Below are 21363 nucleotides of genomic sequence, written 5' to 3'. Positions count from 1 at the left end.
CCACCAGCCCCTCCAGCAGTTCCTCTACTCCCTGGTCACCTGGACCCCGACTCTCAGATCCTTGTGAACTTGTCCTGGGCTTCACCCCCTGCCACCAAGCATTCCTGACCCCTTCTTCACAGTGTCTCTTGATGAATCTGTCCTTCTTCTCTACCACCTGTGCTGGTCCTGATTGATGTGATAGAAAGAGGGAGGCTTCTGGAGTCTATGCAAGCCAGTTTTGATTCTTGAGTTGCCCTTTTTAGCTGTGTGACCTTGAGCAAGCCATGTCACCTCTCTGGTCATGACAGTCTATGTGTGAACAGGACACTGTCGTCCTATAGAGAAGCTGCAGGCACCCTACCCTCTCAGCAGTCGCAGAGTCTGCTCCCAGGGCTGCTCTGCCTGTGGCAGGCCCCCAGCGCCCAGGGCTACTGTGAGGATGGAATGAGATGATGTTCATAAGTGCCTAGCACAGAGCCTGGTGTGTACTGCGTGCTCATTGGATGCTAGCCCTTGTTACAATCCCTGGGACCTTCTGGTTTTGAATGCAGCCTCTGTGACCACTGTTCTGGGGTTCGGGTTCCAGAGGCATTCGTGAGAGAGCTGTTGCCAGTGAGCGCCAAGGCTGAGCACAGCTGTGAAGGGGCTCCTTGGAAGCTGCACTGGGGCTGGTGGCACCCAGTGGACCCTTCTGCCAAGGTCTTGCTGCTCCAGAGTCTTGGTATGTCTGAGTGTGGCCAGCAGGGGACTATACTCACAACCACCCACGCCATGGGCTAGCTGGATTCAGTTAAATTTAAATGAGAGTTGGCTGGAGCAATATTCATCAAAGATTAATGGTGGCTGTTTCTAAGATGTGGGACTTTTGAGGCCTCTTAATTTATCCTTTCTGTGTGCTTTTCATCATGGTTTAAAATTCTCACAATAAGCATGCATCGTTTTCACCAAAAAGTGAAGTCATTGTTCTTTCGAAAGTAAATGAGCTGCAGGTGATCAGAAGAAAAGGCACTTAAAGCTCAGACCATGTTCAGATCTAGAATCTGCTGTGGGAAGATGGGGGGGTGTCATTGTGGTTTTCTTTGGGGCCTAATAGATGGCAAGCTTCTGTGACCATTTCATAGTCATTTGAAAAGTAAGCAATTCTCTGGGCACAAAGCAAAACCACAATGTTCAGGACTCAAAGGAGTTTTCATCCGTGGGAGGGATTGGGTTCTGCCTTGGGAATGGTCTCCACTGCATGAAGCTTCCGGCAGTTGGTCTTTGCTTGGATCAGTCAGGGAGGTTCAGCTGATGGTAACTAGGACCGAGTCTGGTTAAAGTCTAGGGAAGCCCAGAGAACTGGGTGTGTCTTGTCATTAACATTAGCAAGCACTCACTGTCACCACCATCTTCATCAAGACCTATTTACTATTCATTAGCCGCCCACCCCTGACAGTGCTTGCAATGGCTTTTCCCGTCCTAATCATGTTCCAAAATGATGGAGAAGGAGATAGGCTGCTCTTTTCCCCTCCCCCACCTGATGAAAACTATGCTGTCTTCAACCTTTGTGCTCCTCTGTCCTTGGCCCTCCGAGAGGGCCTGTCCCTCTCTAGTTCTTGATGGGGAATGGGTGACTGGGCAGAAAGCCGTAAGACAAAGAGAGAAGGGGGTGAGGGACAGCAGGAGTGGATGTTGTGTGTGCGTAGGGAGAGACGAGTTGACTTCCACACACAGACCTGGAGCAGTGAGGGGAGGTAAACTTGGAGTTAACTGGGTGATGGTGGTAGTGATGGGGGTATGATTAGCAAGTAAGAGGCTCCAGAACATCATGGAATATGAAAAAAATGGGAGAAAGCAATGGGGTGCTTTTTTGTATTGCTGTGGATTGTACATTTTATCTTTTTCAAGTTTCTCAAAAAACACTAATGAAGTATCCGGATTCCCCTTTTTGTTACTGGTGGCGGCTTTGTTTGGACTGTGCTTTTCAACGTAACTCCATACAGAGTGGCCCATGTGGGTCCAGGATTTAAAAAGGTTACACATTTCAAGAGGCTGCAAGATATATTCATGTGTGATCTACAGAAGAGGGAACTGAGGCTCAGTGGGTGAAATGCTTTATAGGTGGAGTCAGATGTGTCTGGCTCTGGACTCTACCTCCTTCCACCCCAGTGCCCGCTCAGCACAGTTTCCTACCCAGTTTGATAAGGACTATGTGCCCCAAATGCGTTGGGTTCCTAGACCGCATTGTAATTCTTAACTCAGAAGCTCAGTGGTCAGGGAGACTCTGGTTCCCTCGGGGGCCAGTGGGAGACCATGACCTTCTCCCTCCTCCTTCTTCTTTTCCTCATTCAGACTTTCGCTTGGAGATTGTGACATGTCACTCCAGCTGGCTGCTGGCATAGTGACACTAAAATTAGGTTTTCCCCACAGAGCGGCGCACTTAATGAAGGAGTTCATCCTGATAGAAAGAGATAGAAAGAGAGGCTCCCCAGCAGGCTGGGGCGGCGGTGGGGGTGGGGATTTGGCTGGGACTTCAGCCTTCCGCTGTTTCCATGATGTCAGAGAGGCGGAGCTAACTCAGCCTCAAATTGAGGGAGGCAGCAGCCCTTGGCTTCAGCATCGCAAGTAGCTCCTGAGCCAAGGTGAGAATGCTCCCATCTTCCTCACTAGGTGGAAGCTGAAGATGGCCTCATGTTCCCTGGGGGCATCTTGGGCTCTGTCCCCACCTGGCTGGACAGACTTGAATTCTTTGCCCCTGGTCTGTCCGTCCTGTTTCTTTGCTGAACCCCTCGCCAGGGGGACCTCTTGGGAGCCGATGAACAGAAGTAGTGCTTCTAACTTAAAGTCACTTTGTGGACCCATGAATATGCCTGCTCCTATTGGCTTTGAACACTCAGGAAGTAAGTCTGGCAGAAGATATGGTCTGAAAGCTAGATCTCTTTTTTTCCCTTAAGTTGCTGGAAATTGTATTGAAATTACTCTTCTGTATTCGGGAAGCCTGGCCGCAAACACGCCTGTGACTCAGGGCAAGACTCTCCTTCCTTTCTCAGGTGTCCATTTCTCACGGGCAGGCAGTGGCCCACACTGACACTTTCTTGGGGACTTTTACAGCTTAATGCATTGGATTCTCTGATCATATTGTATCTCCTGGCATCGACATATCAATAACATGTTTGTGTCTCTTTCTCCTGACCAGAAAAAGATTTACAAATACAAGAAAGTCCTGAGTAACCCAAGCCGTTGGGAGGTTGTCTTGAAGGAGATCCGAACTCTGGTGGACATGGCCCTGACATCACCCCTGCAAGACGACTCCATCAACCAAGCCCCACTGGAAATCGTCTCAAAACTGCTCTCAGAGGTAAGATGCTTCCCCTCACTGGACTTTGCACCTTGCTGCCCCCTATTTAAATTGTTTTATTTCCTTTTACCTCCCCTGCTTACCATTCCTCAGCCAGAATTGGATTTGAGTTTCGGATGAAGGGACAGCTGTCACTACCCTGTCATGCCTGGGCTGGTGGTGGTGGTGATGATGATGGCTGAATCCGAATTCTCTAGTTCATTGCCAGGTGGGGGTGCATCCGGGAAGCCCCCAGACTGTCCTTCCTTCTGGCACCCGCTGTGGGGGCTGGTAGTCCCAGCACTGGCCCGCCTCGGTGCCAGTGGTCTAGGCAATATGGTTTTCTACCCCAATCATCCCCAACAGCCTACAGCTATATTTTGTTTGTCTCACACAGGATTTTTAAAATCGGGAGATTTCATGACAAAATGGGAATTTCCTAGTTCTCTTTAAAAACAGTCAGGAAATTCGGCAGCACTTTGCAGCTGGCGCTGCTTAGCGCCACCTGTCCGAGCCATCCTGCCAGGCGGCCCCGCACTTCGAGTGCATGCTGGTGGCGCACGAATGGTGCCAGGCACCATTCTGGGCTTTTGGGCGAAGGCAAGCCCCTGCCCCCCTGGAGCTTATGGCCCGGCAGTGGGGCAGACAGGCGAACTTAATCAGGGAGTCAGTCTCGCTGTTCATTAGAAGGCGAGGGGTGCTAGGAAACACACTTCTGTTTACTCTGTTCCAGGTGCTATTCTAAGCTAAGCACTTTACAAATATTAATAATAGTCCTCATTTACTTGCCCACCTGGCCCCTGGGGACACTAGAACTGATGGCTCCTGATTTAAATTATGCATGGCCACCGGAGCGACACTTCTGTCCCCTTCTTTCTGTTCCCCTCCCTTGGAGGTGGCCCCTGTCTTTTGACACCCTGCTTCCCTGAATGGCTTCTGCACCCCCGTTGACTTCCACGTAAGCTCCCGGCTGCCTAGACCTGGCCCTCTCTCTGCAGGCCTGGATTGCTCACTTCTGTTGGCCCAAGAAACCAGCCCAGGCCCTACATGTCTACAGACTTGAGAGGTTCTTCACCCTGGGAGGAGGTAGGGGTGAGAGGTGTGAAGAGGCAGTGACAGTCGCAAGCAGAAGAGCAGAGGATGTGTCCTCAGTGGGAGACCAGCCTTGTTCCACAGAGGAGTTAACACTCGGGCCCTGAAAGGAATGGTGGTCAAGGTCTAGAACTTGAGGCCAGGTGCTATGTGCCCAACCTCAAGTCCCGGCTTCGCACCCTGAGCAGGGGAAGGGTAGGCAGGCCAGGGGCTGGCCTCTCATCAAGGAAGGGATGGCAGCTCACCCTCGGTAAGCAGCCGCTCTGTGCCAGACAGGCACCAGGCGCTGCGCACCCAGCATCTCTTTGCTACACATCCGCCCTGAGAGATGGGCCTTGCTGTCTCCATGTCACAGGTGAGGAAACTGAGGTCCAGTGAAACTGATCTGCCAAGTAAGCAGTGGGACTGGAAATTCCATTCCACCTTGGGGCTGTCTAGTTCTTTCTACAAGACCACATTGCCCTCCCCTGTCGCCCCACCAGTGCTGGCCACCATTATAAAGTCAGGCTCACTGTCAGGATGCAGGTAGAGGTGGCAGGATTTCTTCCCCTCCTCAGGTATGCTTCGTGTGACTACATGCCCATGGGCCTTTGCATTACTTCTCCAGCTTTCAACTAACTGTCTCAAAGTCAGCTGATCGCCAAGTGGTTGAGGGAAGAGATACAAGCATTAAAAAAATAGTAGAAGCTTGCATTTTCTGCATACCTACTGTGTGCCGGGCTGGGGTCAATATTATTCACCTGTTTTACTGATAAGAACTGCCATTGGTAAGGGACGGACCTGGGACTGTAGCACAGATGGCACCTCTTCCAGTAAGGCTTACCTCCACTCCAAGTGACACACTTTTTCAGTACTCACTCTGTGATGATCACTTTGGCAGGGACTTGGAGCTGATGTTTTACGTTTCTTCCAGAGACCCTGCAGGCTAAGTATTAAAGTGTGTGGAAGAGTCAACAGAGGCTCCAAAAGGTTCAATCATCTGCCCAGGGTCCCTCGGCGGAGAAGGTGTGGGCCAGGGCCCACACCCAGGTCTGCCTGATGGCAGAGCTCAGGCTCTTCTGCACAGATGGGACATGAACTTGCATTGGTAGAGGCTTTTCAGCGAGGGGGAGACCCACCTGTGTGGGATAGTAGTTAGAAGCAAATGTGTGGAGTCAGAAGGATCTAGTTCTGTCCTCAGGAGCCAACTGGCCTTGGGCAGGCCCCTAGGCTTCTCAGTACCCAGTTTTCATCGGTGAGCTGAGGCTCAGATTAGCGCCCATTTCAGACATGAGGGCCAGTGCTCTAACACAGAAACAGTGTTGGCACTGTACCTCACAGTGAGGGGGCATTTGGGAAACAGTCACACTTTTATTGTCCTGGGACGTGTTTGAGATTTTGGCCTCAGCACTGGCAGCTACACATCTGGACGGCATGGGTGGAAAAGCAAATGCATTCTCCCTCCTCACCCTTTTTTTGTTTAGACTTTATGGGGCTAGATTCTTTATCTGTTCTCTGTACTCAAGTTGTTTCTGAGGCCTACTGCTAAGAGGCTCGAGCCCTCACCTAAGCAACCAGAAGGTGGGCAGGAGCCCGAGGGATGGAGGGGAAGGAGGGGGCTGTTAGTTGGCAAAACAGTGCTGAGAAAGGACCATCCATCCACCAGCCAAGCGAAGTGGGCATCCCTGACCTCCCGGGCCTTTGTTGAGTTGAGTGTGTGGGGTGGCCAATCAGCTTGGGGTTCAAGTGTCCCCTCTAAGCAGTGGCTTTTAATGAGCACTATCCACCCAGGGTTGAAAATGGCCTTGGTAGAGAAAAGTGTCCCTGCAAAGTGGCATGGGCTGCCATCAGTGACTGACAAAGGCAGTGGCCTCTGTGCTCACTGAAGGCTCTTCCTGGAAAGGTGCAGAGTACAGTGAGGGGCAGGCTGGCCCCACCGAGCCTGAAAGATGGAACTGCCATTTGTGCGGGCTGAGCACCGTGGCTCAATGGTTGGAGATAGAGGCTTGGGAATCCTCCAACTGTGGGCTGTGTTCCCTGGTAAGCACCTGCACCTCTGAGTCTCAGGTAGCTCACTGTTGAGGGGCTAGTAGGAAATAGCAGGAGAACCTCCGTGAGAGAGAGAAGTGGGTGGGATTGGTATTACAAAGCTCTGGCACAGAGCCTGAGGCCTAGTGAACTTGTCAGTCAGTCACAAGGGAAGGAAGACCGGAGCCAGGCTTTCGTCTGCCCTGAGCTGAAAAATGACTGATGTTTAATAGTCTGCCCGAAGTGGGAGACTCAAACTGCAACATCCTCAAAAAGAAAGAGGCGTTGGAATCCATAAAACATCCTCCTGAATGTTCCCTGATTCCAAGCATCGCGGGTCAGGCCATCTCCATGGGAACCCGGAGACTCATGCAGCTCAGACACTGACCCTGGTTCTGTGTCCACCTTCCTCCCTTGGCAGCCAGATGAAAACAGGCTCAGGAGCTTCAGCTGTGCAAACGTGGTGGATATTCCACTGCCCCTGAAACTTGTCCGGGTGGGTGCCGGGGGCTTTTTCTAGACGAGTCCACCTTTCCAGTTCACTGTCCAGTGAGGAGGCATCTTGCGAGCAGCATCTGTGACTGTTAGAAAATATGAATTGACACCAAAGAGAGCCCACGTCCACCAAGACAGACAAAACAGAACATACCCTGAAACTAGCAAAAAAGACAATGGTGGCTGTTTCTGAGTTTTCCCCGTAATTTCTCGTTTATTGCGTATTCATCACTTTCCTCACTTGCTTCCTCACAGGATGGCAGAAAGGTACCCACTGTGTAAGAAAATTCCAATTGGTGGGGGAGTTGGCACTAAAAATTAAGCAAGTTTAATCCATTCAACCTAATATTATTTTTGAAAGTTAACTGTTAGAATTTGAATTAGCTACAGGATCTTGGGCCAACTCATAGAACACCAGTGTTCCCTAGGAACCCAGTTTGCAAACCGCTGAGATGATATACATGCCACCCCTAAGACTCTGTCATGGAGTCAAAACTTAAGTCTTCTTTACATGTTTACTGTGAACCAGTCTTCTGGCTTCCAAGTGGCATCACCACGACAAGGGCCAACCACAGGTCTGAGCCCTGGCCACGTGGACCCTCTCCCAGCAGCCCAAAGAGGGTCCCACTGACAGGAGAAGAAACTGGGTCTCGCCGAGAGGCGATCTGTCCAAGGTCACGTAACCCACAAGCTTTGAAACAGCAACTAGGAAACGTGATTCCCCTGTTCCCGGGTGTGCTTTTCTCCTGTCTAGCTGTGCCTTCGGGGGTCGTCTGATCTGTGTAATTAAGGAAAGGCGACAACAGTGCTCTGTCCACTAGGCCGGAAGCATTGTGAAACTCTGCGGACCTTCGAGATACAAGTGTTCCATCTGATTAATGTTTGGATCTTTGTTTTGTTTTGTTTTCTTCCTGCTTTCTGCGTTCCATCCTTTAGAACACAAACTTGACTACCCAGGAGCATGAAAACATCATCGTGGTAAGTCTCTCACCACCCCCCTCCCTCTGCCCTCTGCTCGCCGCCCAGTCCCACGATCTTCCCTGATTTTGAGCTATTCTCAAAATTCTGGAGGCACCCATGTTATCCAGCAGCACAGCCACCTTGCTCAGCTTTCTCCTCTCGCAAGCCAGACATGTCTCCCTCCCACTTTTGCACATTTCAGAGCCCCAGTTGATTTGGGGGAGATGTACTTATCAGTCTTTGAGTTTTGTAGCAAATTGCTTCCTCCCTCCTGAGTCTGCTGAGGGAGTTGAAGGCAGGAGATAGCAGAGACCACATAACCCATTCAGAGGCAAAACCTGTAGTGGAAAGGTAACCCAGTCTCTCTCCTTCCCCAGGCCATACCTCCTAGTAATCCACAAATGGAACCTGGACTTAATTCCCTTTGATGTGCAAAGTGAGGTGATACTTTCTGGGACCTGACTATGATGTGTGAGCATGTTTGGGGCAAAATGTCTTTCTGGGTTAATTTTCAGCTATGAAACATGACTCTCACTAGGGAGAAGAAAGAAATGAATTTGCACCCACTGTGTGCCAAGCACTGTGCTGTGTCTTTGAATCCACAGATAACTAAGACAGCCCCTGCTCCTAAGCAGTTCATCTTCATTGTAGGAAGACAAATGGAATCATTGCAAAAATAGAGGCATGTGGTGTAGAGAGTGGAGTGATAAACTCACCTGGGAAAGAAGCCAGAGGGCATCCTGGGGGCAGTGATGTCTGTCTACACTGGGTTTTGAAGGATCAACAGGAGTTTGCCAGATGGTGAAACAGAGTACAGGCATTCCAGAGAGAGGAAATAAAATATGAGCAGAGATTTAAAGCATCACGATAGTTTTTGGAAACTTCAGTATTGCTGGAGCATAAAGCATAAGGAAGTGGAAAGCAAGGAGGCAGAACTTGAAATGGCAGCATGAGGCAGAGGCCTGTGTGCCTGGGAAAGGACCTGGAACACTCGCCTGCCCAAGAGGTCCCATGGCTGCAGCCTCCGAATCAAGGGCATCATCCCAGACACCGTGCCTCTCTGAGCTGAGTTAGGGCTTTGGGCGCCCACCAACTTGGCCCAAGCTAGCCCAACCCAAAGAATCACCCTCCTTGCCCCAGGTGGGTCCCGCTGGCTCCAAAGGAGATAAGCCCTGGGTCTTTTATTGCTGAGAGTAAAGGTAGCAGCTTCCGTGGAGCCCAAACCATGGCATCTGGTACATAGTAGGAACTGAGTGGGTATTTGTTAAAAATACAGAGGTTTTTCCTGTGTTTCCAGCCTGGCCACCCATTGCCATCTTTGGCCAGAACACGGGAGCATCAGCTGGGGCACCCCAAGTCATCCATCACCACCTTTCTCTGGTATACTGTTCTGAACAAAGTAACAAACATTCGTTGACATGCGAGTGCAGGTGTGTGCCAGACACACTGAAGGAGGGTGGGCGGGGAGTCTCTATTCCGTAGACATACAGCTGCCATGAAGGATTTACTGTGTGCAGGGGGAACCTGGCAGGTCAACAGATAATCAAGAAATGACATGGTCAGAAGCTGACATTTGTTCTGGGTGTTAGAGGAGCACAGAGAACAGACACCTAACCTCCTCTGTCAGGGAAGGTGCTGACAGGGAGGAAGATGACAGAGGGCTTCCCAGAGGAGGTGAGCAAACTCACGTTTGCTCTTAAAAGACGGATAGGAGCAGTCCCAGGAAAGGCAGTCCATGCAGCTGGCCCAGCACAAGTAAAGGCAAAGACATGAGACTGGCTAGTGGAGGAGCAGGTGGGACTGTGGATGCCAGGGAAGGAGTTGGTATCTTCCTCTCCCTCTGCCAACCCCTGTGGTCCCACGATGCACCTTGGTCCTGGAAAGGAGGGACAAGGGCTTTGGACTTAGGACAAGAGAGAAATTTGGTAGCCCAAGAACTTATATACATGACCCATGGACATGAACAAAGGTGTGGGGATTCCTGAGGGATTGGGGGCTGCTGGGCAGAAGAGGGAAAGGGGGTAGAGTGAGTTCAATTGTAATACCATAGTCAATAAAATATAATTTTTAAAAAAAGACCAGGAAAAAATTTTTTGTCCAAGAAATCCGGGCTGCATTTGGCCAGCTAGTTCGGCTGGGCTGGGCTTCCCTGCTCATTGAAGATGCCTGAGAACAGGGAAGAGTTTGGTGTCGGATCTGGCCTTCAGCCCCCCACCCTCCCTCCTTCAGTGTTCTGTGTTCCCGATGCTGTGTTCATTGTCGTGAAGCCCTCTGTGGCCTCCTGTCATCCCAACAATTACACTGTCTGATTTGACCTGTTGGCGACGCTCCTCTCCCAGTGGGGCTTGGTGTTTTTTTATGTACTTATTTTTCATAAGCACTTTTGTAAGTAACTTGAGTTGGCGTCCGTGCAATAGGTGATGGTTGGTGACAGCTGAAGTGTCCCTGGGTGAGGATGGACCTGGAGGCCAAATGCCAGCTGCCTTTCCCCATGCTGGTGAAGAGAGTGGGTTTAAGTTCAGAGCCAAAGCAGACCCTGGGCCCACCTCATACTAGCTGTGACCTTGGGCAAGTGGTGGAAATGTTTAACTTTTATTTAATTTTATTAAAATTAGCTTTGATTTTGCAAGTATTTCATGAATGTATTTTAACTGAAAAAGAATAATTCCCCGCATTCCAGCACCCTCTTTAGAGAGTGCCAGCGGTCTCCCACTGTGACAAAGCCACACAGACAGACACTGTTGTGTCTTTGCTTTTTTTCTTTTTAACATCAGTGACGACATGCTGGATGTGTTGTTCTGTGTTGTTACTTAACAAAATGTCTTGGAAATTCTTTTCTGTCTTTTTTCACATATCTGCCCCAAGGTGTCTCACCTTTGACACTCGTAACATTTGGGGGTGGAGAACCCTTTGTGCTGGGGGCCGTCCTGTGCACTGTGGGAGGTTGAGCAGCGTCCCTGGCCTCCGCCCACCAGATGCTAGTAGTCCCCTCCACGATGCTGACAGTTAGAACTGTCCCCAAGCACACCGACATCCTGGGGGGCAGAGCCACTCCAGGTGAGAACCACTGGCCTGCCCACATTCTCTCTCCTGGCTCAAGAATATTTTTCCTTAATCAGACAACCACTCAGCTAGCTAACTTGGCGCTCCAAGCCTCAGTCTTCTTGGTGGTGAAGCGTGTGTGATAACTCCTAGGGGGCCATGGGAATGGCTAAAGGAGCTAGTATCCTCAACATGCTCAGCTCATAGAAGAATTGCACAAAAATACACGCTTTTTTATTAATCATGCGTCTTAAAATTGTCATCATTCTGTGACTGAGGCAGGCCTTGTAACTTCCCTGGCCCTTTGTCTCTTCATCTGCATACATGGAAGCAGTGACTGCTTTACCTCACCAGTTGTGACAAGGACCAAGCGAGAGAGCCACTGTGGAAGCATGGGACCCAGGCCTGGTGCCCGTGTGGGTGCTTTGTTCCCTCTCCTCCATTCCTTGACTCAGGCCCAGGAAAGAGGGGCTCAGTGCGATGAAGGGCCTCTGCCCAGCGGGGTGCACCCTGCATGAGATCCCTCCTCCCAGAGCCGGGTCAGAGCAGCAGAGCCGCAGGCCAGACGGAGGCTCCTGTCCCGCTGTCCCTGCTGTGACCTCGCCTCTCCCTGTGTTTACAGGGCAGCACAGTCCCCACCCAGTGGTCGGACACTGCACCTCACTGTCAGGAGAGCCCCTGCAGTGTGGAGGCGTTGCCTGTCTGCACTGTCCATTGCGGGAGCCACGAGCTTCCTGTGACTGACTGTCGAGCGCCTGAAATGTGGTCAGTGGGACCAAGGGACTGCACTCTTAATTTTATTTCATTTAAAATCATTTAATTTCATATCAGATAAATTTTGAATAGGCATGTGCACAGCCCTGGACAAACATGACCCTGGGCCTGGTCGTCAGCTTTTATCAACCCAGCTGTGGCTGTTACAGCACCTCACTCCATTCCGGTGACGTCATCTTTCACCTAGGTGCCCTCCCCGACACGAGTCCACTGAGGGTCATCTTTTCCTTGTGTCCAGCCACACTTTTCTTTCCCTGGTGGCCTCAGGACTAGCAGAAGGCCTTACCGAGAGGTAACTACACATAGCCACAGGCATCGTTGTAGAGGGCAGATGAAGGAGACCCTCTGAAACCATGCACCAGGGTCTGAGCTGCGGCCGGTGGTCATGGGGAGACTGCGCCATCTTGGAGCCTCCCTGGGGAGTCAGGCACCGGCACCCTTGCTGCTGTGCCAGCACAGCCCAAGACAGTCCCCTTGTGGTGGTGATGGTGACATGCTGTGCTCTAGGCAGTGTGCTTAAGCAAGCCTGAAACACTAAAGCTTCTAGAGTTTTCCATCATCAGATCCCCCTGACACCCCTGTGAATCAGTAACTCTATAGTCTCCCCCATTTTATGGACTAGAAAATTAATGCACAGAGAGGTTGCATTGCCCACCCAAGGTCATACCTATGCCTGGCAGTCTCATTGCTGGGTCCTGGGTCTAATGTTTCCTAATCACGTGCCCAGTGTGGCAAACAGGGGAAAGTGTGGACTTCACAAAGCTATTAACCTAGCAGCAGCTAACACTTACTGGCAGCTGGCTCGGTGCAGGCTCTGGGAGAGGCCCTGTACCAGCGGTTTTCAAGTGAGGCCAGTTTTGTCCCCCTGGGGGCATTTGGCAATGTCTGGACACACTTTTTCAATTGTTTAAAATTTTTATTTGATTTGAAATTTAGCAAGTTTATTAAAACCAGTTATGAAAGGGACGGAAAAATCGAGAGTCAAATACCATTTAGTCCATGGGACACTGGCATAGGAATGACAGTGGAACCCATAATTATTGTCCAGCTGGCTTAAGAAGGCTCCCTGAGAAATGAATTTAAGGGGCATTAAATACCAAATGAAGTATATCTGGAGGCATTTTTGATTGTCACCTCTGGGTTAGGCGTCACCTGTGGCATCCAGTGGGTCGAGGACAAGGATGCTGCTAGACTTCCCACAATGCACAGGGCAGCTGCCGCCACAGGAACAACTGGCCCAAGTGTCAGCAGTACAAGGCCAAGAAACCCATGCTCCTGCCTCGTAGTCAGGGATGGTTGGTCAGAGGGGGCGTCAGCAGGTTGTGAAACCCCTCGAGTTACATGCATCGTTGTATGTGTGTTTTGGGGGGCAGGGGGCAGCCCAGAACTTTTATCAACTTCTCAAAGGGAGCCATGCACTTCCCAAATTTAGGAGCCCTGGCTGGGCCTTTTTGCCTAGAGGGTAACAAGGAGGTGTGTCTTCCATCTAGAGTCCACCCTCTTATGCAGACACACAGCCCCTGTGTGATTCTTCTAGATCAGACTGACATTCAGTTCATTGTCTTCCAGGCAATTGCCCCTCTGCTGGAAAACAACCACCCTCCACCAGATCTCTGTGAATTCTTCTGCAAGGTACGGCCTGGCTGCAGTGGTGCTGCATCTGTAGGACCTGCCCATCCCTGTGTGTGTGTGTGTGTGTGTATGTGTGTGTGTGTACGCGCGCGCACACACACACACTCGGATGCTGGGGGTTGGCTTTGCACAATTTGCTGAAAACCCAGGCCCCACCAACTGGGGTCAGGGTCCTGGGCACAGCCAGCAGGCAAACCAAGTACCCTGTTCATAAAATTACAGTCCCTTCTGTGTCGGGTGATAACTGAAGCCCAGGGTCCAAACCAGTGGGTCGGGGAGGAGTGTCCAGGTTTTCCTTGAAATGTCTTCGTGGCTGTCTTGGGAGAAGTTTATAGCAGATTTTCTAGGCTCCTGACATCAGAGCTGGGTTATTTTTAGCCAGGGCTTCTCTGAGTACCAGCTGGCCCACAGTGGGGGCCCGGCTGTGGGGCTTTCCTGAGGAGGGAGAGCAGCTGGGATGCCAGGTTAGCTTGGAGGAGCCAGGGAGAGGGATACCCGCTTCCAGGGACACAGCGCCAGCCTCTCAGTGGGATTTACGTGGGACAGATCTAGGGCACACTGGGGACCAGGCGTCCCTCACTCTGCCAGCTAGTCCCCTGAATCGGCCCCAGGGCTGAACCAGCACACAATTCGGTTTTGTTCTTTGTTGTCTGATTTTTTAATGTAGTGATTTGTCCTTGGAAAGACTAGGGCCTAGGTCTGCTGCTTCCCAGCACTCCCCTGGTCTCAGTCCTGATGACTCACCTCGCCTGTGTCTCTTCCCTCCCCTGTGGCGTGGCAAAGCCACCTGGGAGGCCTAATGGTTTCTGGAGGAAAGGGGGCTGGGGTATACTTACTGCCCCCACCCCCTGCCCTTTACCCCCGGCCACTCCACACTCAGGGAGTGTGCTCTCTCTGTGTTGTCAGGTGACATAAATTTAAGGGAGATGGGATCATGTTATCCTCTTGGTCCTATCTCTCCGTCAGGAGACCTTTCTCAGCAACCCACAGAACAGAGGGTGGGCCCAGCCTGCTGGCCCGAAGTGCCCAGGGTACATTGTTAATGTGGGCAGGTGCCAGTGTGTGTTTTCCAGTCCAAGCAGGTAAGCTGGGTCCAAGTGGGTGAGCGCCCAGTTGTGCGGTTGTGCCTGTGCGTGTGTGCACGCGGGAGCGTGTCCACACGCGGGTGCTGGGCTCCTGTGCTGCATCCAGGCCCCACCCCTGGGGCCACACAAGGGGGAGAAGTTAACAGCTTGATGAGCCTGAAGACAAGATGGACCTCCCTGCCCCAAGCAGGGCGAGGTCAGATAACCCAGTGTTTGGGCTCCCGAGACAATGGCCAGCTGCTCCCCCACCTGTCACTGCGTGTTATCTCCTCGCTTAATGTTTGGTCCAGTTGAATCCAGACCTGCTTCTCTTTCTCCTTTCAGCCATAGGATTTCTCCCAGGTCTCATGGTTTACAAACTCGTTCTAGAGCAGTGGACCTCTTCAAAGTAAATGGTAGCACAGTTTAAAAACCAGTGATGTAGCTGTAGGCGGTGGTTCAGGTGACTGGAGCCTCGTCCTACACATCAAAAGGTTGCAGTTCGATCCCCAGTCAGGGTACACACCCAGGTTGCTGGTTCGGTCCTGGTCAGGGCTCGTGCGGGAGGCCGCTGGTCGATGTTCCTCTCACATCGATGTTCCTCTCTCTCTCTCTCAAATCAATAAGCATATCCTTGGTTGGGGATTTTAAAAAAACAGTAATGTAGAACAAACGAACCTCTTGGACATTACCTGGTAGAACTCTCTGTTGGTCCTGGAACGCAGGGCTGCCCTGCCGTTTGGAGGGAAAAGTGCGGCTACAGGGTCCTGTGAGCCTCCTGGCCGTTTTCCCTGGGGGGGGTCAAAGTTAGAGCCCCGGTGCCTCACCCTCCAGGAAGCCCTCCAGAGAGCGGAGCTTGAGGGGAACAAAACCTCCTCCACTGGGTCCACTCCAGGCCAGCTCTCTGGACACACCGGGCATGCCTCTGCTGCCAGACTTCAAAACCGTCACCCCAAGATCTGAGGAAAAGTTCTGATTTCTGATATCCCAAGTACACTGTCCTCATCCAGGGCTAGGAAGCTCAGCACCATCAGGCTGGGCAGGTTGTACATGTGTTAGATTGATGGGGTCTTACCTGCTCCATCTGAAGCCCTTCAATCTGAATTTGAAATCAAAACACCATGTTGAGATCAGGTGCACCTGAGAGCTGCCTTTGGCCTGCCAGCTGACTGCTGCAGCTTGGCAAAGCCAGCAGTTGAAGAGTCTCAGAAGTTTCAAGATCCTGGTGTCCAAACACTGAACCGCTGGTGTTCTGTCACTGATTATTGAGAGACTCCTCTGTGAGACCATGCTCTCATGATCTTAGTGCCGCAGAAGTCTCCCTGCACTGAATAAGGGTCCTGTCAGGCAGATACCTTTCCGTACCTCCGAAACAATCTCAGACTGTGAGATCAGAGGAAAAGGCAAACAAATGCTCCCATATTCACCCACTTTTCTTAACCACAAACAAACAAACAAACAAACAAACAAATAAAAAGCTGGGCAGCAGTGCTCAGCAAGGGAACCCAGGCGGCAGTGCTAAGCTCCCGGCCCCCGAGCCCTGCCGGGGCCACAGGCTCCACGCTGACCATGCCCTCCTGTCTCTCCAGCACTGCAGAGAGCGGCCCCGGTCCATGGTGGTCATCGAAGTGTTCACTCCCGTGGTCCAGAGAATCCTCAAGCATAACATGGTGAGTGCCCCCTACCCCCGGACCACCGAGCTGGAGGAGGTGGGCACAAGGCCTCCCCCACCTTTCCCTTTCACAAAGACCGTGGGTTGGGGTTGGCCACCTGATAGCCAGGGACTGGGGCTGGGATGCGGTTTCCAGTTTGCGTGTTCGTATAGCCTGTCCCCTTGGCTCTGTGTCTGTGTATGCAGGCAATGGGAGCATCTTTGCACAGGAGGTAAGAACAACAAAAATAGCACGGCTGGGGAAGAGATGGGCCTCCGGAATGTAAAGTCAGAAATCGTGTCTGTAAGGTCCTCTCCGTCCTCAAGGAGCGGGGCAAGCTCCTCACTCCTCCGCTGGGGGCTGTCCCTAGGGACATCCTTCTGGCATGCACAGGTTGGAGAGAGAGGACAGAGTGACTGTACAGGGAAGAAATCTGACTGCCACCACCTTGGCCAGGTGTTCAAGGCCAGTACCAACAGGCATCAGCCCTGGCGATGGTTTGTGCCATTTTCACCCCTGCAGTCTCCCTCTCTGCAGCCCTCAGCCCCAGTCCCATCAGGAGGGAGACATCAGACCAGCCCCAGTGGAGGCGCCTGCCAGCAAACACCTGGCAGCGCTCCTCAAAGCTGTTCGGGGCTGAGACAGTGCCACAGCCTAGAGGACATGAGGAGACATGACACCCAAATGTCACGTGGTATCCTGGATGGGATTCTGAAACAGTAAAGGATGTTAGCGAAACACGCAAGAAATCTGAATAAAGTATGAGCTTTAGTTAATTTTTTTTTAAGTGGCAGAATTGAATGGCACATGTACTTAGAGGCAGTAAGACTCTTAGAGTCGGTGCGGCCCCTTTTGTCCTCCAGTCAGTCCGTGGGAGCAGCAAGTCACTGTTTTCTCCGTATTACACTCAGGGAAACTGAGGAATGAGTGAGCACAGACATCTGCTCACACCTTTTTAGAGCCCGACAGTGTGACATTCAAGTGCAAGGTCACTCAGCCCTTAGGACAGCCCATGACCTCCCTTTACAGATGAGACCAGGAAGGCTCCCAGGTACCTCAGGGAACCCGTGGACGGTCGTGCGTGCCCCGTGGTGCTGAAGCGCAGGCAGCCCAAAGCCAGGCCGGTGCTCCAGCATGCTCCGCCAGGCCAGCTCCCAGTCCAGACTGAAGTGCGCCTCGATGCCACGCAGGCGTCTGTGCAGTGACAGAGCAGGCTGGGCCACCGAGCCAGGTGCGAGGTGCCTGTCACCTCTGCCCCAGGCCCGTCAAGATGCGGCATGTTGAAAACAGCCCTGAAAAAGGGTGGCCTGCAAACAGCCTACTTTGTGAAGTCGCTTTTCTGCCCGCACAACATGCGTCTAAAGAACATTACCTAACCTACCCCTGTGCCAACAGGAGTGGGCGTGTGGGGCACTGCTCTCCCTCCCCTAGCCTGCTCAGGGCAGACATCATTAATTGATGGCAGCACTCTGCCCGCAGAGCCCAGAGACAACTTAAGAATCTCTCAACCCAGTGCTCCAAGCAGCCACTGCTGGTTGAACCGCGTCGGCACCCTACAAATACTGAATGCTGTTTAATTTACCATGCTCTGCCCCAAGTGATCACACACCGTAACTGAAACGTTGCCTACTTACGAGATCTTTCTTGCTTAGGGTGAGTGCATTTCTTATTTTCTGAACACGGCAGAGAGGGATACTCCATTGTATTCTTTCTCCAGGACAAACAAGGAAACTCCCCGTTTTTTTAGTTCAGGGGAGGTTCTGCCTTAATTTGGGCTTTCATAGTTTCACAGGTGCTCTCTGGGTTTAGCCCTTTGCAAAAAAAGGGTCTCTGATTGTTAACTTTAAAACCACTGTGGATGAGGCGTGAGTAGAGGGCGTACTTTTCAGAGTCCAAAGCAAAGGTTCTGCAGTTTCTTCTGCAAAGGAGCTTCTCCCCTCACCACTGGTCAGTGACAGGGACACACCCCAGGGCGTGCTTGGCCTGGCCCTGCCTCCCCGGGCACATGACCACCTTTGCGTATTTCATGGGAGTCAGTAGACTTTAATGAGGGTTCTTTTGGGATACCTGACTTCAAAGGGGAAAATGTCAGAATCCAGGCAGCCTCCCGTGGCCTAACCATACAACATCCCCCTTGTATTTGGCCACTTTTATGGGCCTGGAGTGTTGACTGTGTAATAATTTTCTGGATAAAAATCAGAACAGCTACAGGGCAAGTCCAGAATTTACAGCTCTGTTGTGGCCTGGCAGAGACCAGGGACCCTCGGGCCTGAATTCTCACTTCACTTTTAAAGGACTTTCCCTAAGTGATCCTCCAGCCTGGGCTGCTGTAAAGCATCTGCTAATTACCCACACTGTGGGAAGAGCACTGGCAGGCGGGCTGAGGGGGAGCAGTCCCTCCAGTGGCTCCTACCAGGTGGCAGACCTTGGGTGTCACTCATTTAACTTAAGCTCCTTAAGCTTTGTAATTGGCCATGGGCCGCGTGCACCGTTTTGGAGCTGGGACTCTCAGCAGGTGCGGGGAGTCCAGTCACTGGGTAGCGAGTGTGCCTAGCCTGCCACCAGTCACGTGGCTGCCACATAGTGTGACCAGTGACCTCTCTTCGCCCTGCATGCAATGTTTCTCATTAAGAAGGCACTTGGGAAGTGGGGGGAATCATACACCACCGTGCCGTTCCGGGGTTTCTGAGCTTGCCCTGTTCCCAGGGTGCGTCTTTTGCAAATACATCATGTGCTCCGATTTTGTGGATAAGCACACGGAATCTTAGAGAGGTTTAGAGTCTCAAAAAATGTTACTCTTTGGGCAGAAATGAAAATTAGATACAAATTGAAGCGGTCCTTCAGCAGGTTCCCTGGTAGAGTCTCAACAATATGTTAAACTGTGTCTTCAGGAGTGACCATGGTCCTCATGTCCACTCACCACTCCGTGGAGCGTTCTTGTTGTGCAGAGGGGGCAAGAGGGGGCTGCGGTCCCCAGTGTGGGTGCCCTGACCTGCTTTTCGTGGGGAGCATATTTGACTTTTCCAAAGAAGCAAAATGTCCCTCAACCAACTTTGAAAAGACCATGAAGCCCATATGTAATGTTCATTCCCAGCGGCCTTGACTATCCAGAAATCTAATGGCAAAGGTAACTACTTTTAGCAGGACTCCGTTGAAGCAGTTTTAATAGCATCATAAAGCCTTAGAGGTAGAGGGTGCTTAGGGAACGGTTCCTTCAACCCTCATTCTACAGTGGGGACATAGAGGACCTGGTGGCCCAAGGCCACACAGCTTTCCTGTCACTCACTTCCAGGGGACCAGGGTGCTTGGGGTGTCTTCCTCAATTTGACATCATAGTCAAGCTTCAATTCTTTCATTATGCAGGAACCTCACCTTCTAGCTCAGTGTTCTGTGCGTGTGTGTGCATGCATGTGTATCATATGTACATGTGATACATGTGCGCACATTAGGGGTGTGTGTGCATACACGTGTATATTTCTTCTGAGCTCTCTATGGTTCTGCTGCCCTCCTGATGTGAAAGCATAATCCTCCGAGACAGGATGCGGTCAGACGAGCCCCACGTTGCCTGGGGGGCCCTCAGTCAGCCCTTTGGACTCCAGGTCAGGAAGCACCAGGTAGCTCTGGAAACTCTCCCACGAGCAGGCCGGAGGGAGTGGGAGGGGTACGCCCTACCTGGCCTTCATGAGGGTCCATGGGTCAGTTATCCATAAGGAGAATCTCCACCGGTTTTGTTTTAGATTAGAGTCCCGATTCAGTGGGCTTCACTGAGTGGGACAATAGGAGGGACAGCTGAGTCTGGAGACCACCAGGCTTCCCTGTGTCATGCTAGTCAACCTCGTGCCCACACTGTGACTTTCCCCTCCTGACTATTCAAAACTCAGCTCACAGCGTTTGATGTGCAGTAAGGAAGCCTCCAGGTCCCTAACTGTGCACCTGGGAGTGGCCGTTAGGTCCTCCCCCGCCTGATGCTTCTCTCACCCGCGCCGTGTTTCTTCTGACAAGTCCTGGAGCCGACAGCCTTTCCACTCTTAGCTGAGCTCTGCCCCATCTGCCCCATCAACATGCTGCACCGGGGAAACTGAGAAAATGTCTGTCTCTAATAACGACTCATGGGAACAGGCAGGGTCCCTCTGTCCTTGCTCAGTGCCCCTTAATTAGGCTTCAGCTAAGGTGAGATTCAGGCACCTATGGGCTGAGCTGGCTGATGGAGATGGAGCGAGTGTCTTGCCCCCCAGGGCCGGGAGCTTGACCTTTACCTAACATGGGACAGATTATTCCTCCACCCCTTCCTCCACCTCCTTCCTCCCTGCACCAGGGCACTGACCAGCAGCCATGTACCAGCCACTTTCCCTCCGAACTCGCTCACCGCCCAGCACACGGACCTTCCCTCCCAGGCCACCACTCCCACACTATTGCACACAACCCCATACTCCATGTGTCTCACACACACAACTCCTCACGTCCTGTGTCTCTCACACACTTTCTCCCACACTCCCGTCACACAGTCTTTACACACACCTTCTACACTCGTGTCATACATTCTGTCTCCACATACACCTCCCATAACCCACGTTTTTCACACACACACACACCCATACTTGTCCAGTCAGCCCTTTCTGAGCTCATGCATTGTTGTCATCTGCCTTTTTTGGTCCCATGTGAGGGTGGCTTTGTAGACAACTAAGGTCATCGAATGCTTCTTAAGTTCAGTTGTGGCACGCAGTGGGTGGCTGGGGTCAGCCAAGAGGAGGAAGAAGCCAACCCGAGGAGCCCTGGACTGGGAACCATCCCACCTGGCACCATGCCTGGTTTTTGGGCCGCCTCCCTCTCACAGAGAAGGAGCAGGTGTCTACTCACCAAAGATGTTCAGGGACGCAGGGCATTATGTCCGTCCAGCGCACCACCTTCGCCTCCTTCATACCTCCAGGAAGTCCCAAAGCAGCACCCTGAATTGATGGCCTCAGGTTGGGGCACCTTCTGACTTTGCTGTTCTGAGTGGTGTCAGATAATGGCTCATAGGAAGGAGGGGCCCAGAAATTCTCTGGTGGCTGCAGGAGAAGTTTACAGCCTTCCCAGGCATTGGAGGCCTGGCTCGACATCTGCCGGCCCCTCGTGGCTGTGCAGAAGGGAGGCCCCGGTTTGGCTGTTTTCTGAGCATGTCTGTGTGCCATGCTGACCCCACCCAACCACAGGGGTGGGCTAGTGCCATGCCAAACGGTTGGCTATGTGTGCCAGAAACCCCCTGTGACAGGACATTTATTGCTTTCTACTGACGGCCATCAAAGGGTATAAGCAAGAAGCATTGCGGGGTCAGTTTTTTGAAGTGAAAATGTGTGTGCTTTCTAGA

At 51.9% G+C, this 21363-nt stretch overlaps 1 protein-coding gene across 1 annotated transcript in view; it reads left to right on the top strand.

Annotated features, from left to right (window-relative positions):
• The window catches only part of CMIP (c-Maf inducing protein), a 227574-nt gene that overhangs the window by 173573 nt on the left and 32638 nt on the right, over positions 1 to 21363 (top strand). Inside the window, exons 4-7 of the mRNA XM_037142455.2 lie at positions 3158 to 3319; positions 7829 to 7870; positions 13238 to 13300; positions 15954 to 16034. Of these exons, the coding sequence (XP_036998350.1) occupies positions 3158 to 3319; positions 7829 to 7870; positions 13238 to 13300; positions 15954 to 16034 (348 nt within the window). The remainder of the gene's footprint in view (positions 1 to 3157; positions 3320 to 7828; positions 7871 to 13237; positions 13301 to 15953; positions 16035 to 21363) is intronic.

The sequence above is a fragment of the Artibeus jamaicensis genome, unplaced genomic scaffold, assembly GCF_021234435.1.
Source record: "Artibeus jamaicensis isolate MK-2021 breed Jamaican fruit bat unplaced genomic scaffold, CSHL_Jam_final contig_464, whole genome shotgun sequence".
Lineage (NCBI taxonomy): Eukaryota > Metazoa > Chordata > Mammalia > Chiroptera > Phyllostomidae > Artibeus > Artibeus jamaicensis.
The sequence above is the reverse complement of the archived record's forward strand: the minus strand, read 5'-3'. Positions and strand labels throughout refer to the sequence as shown.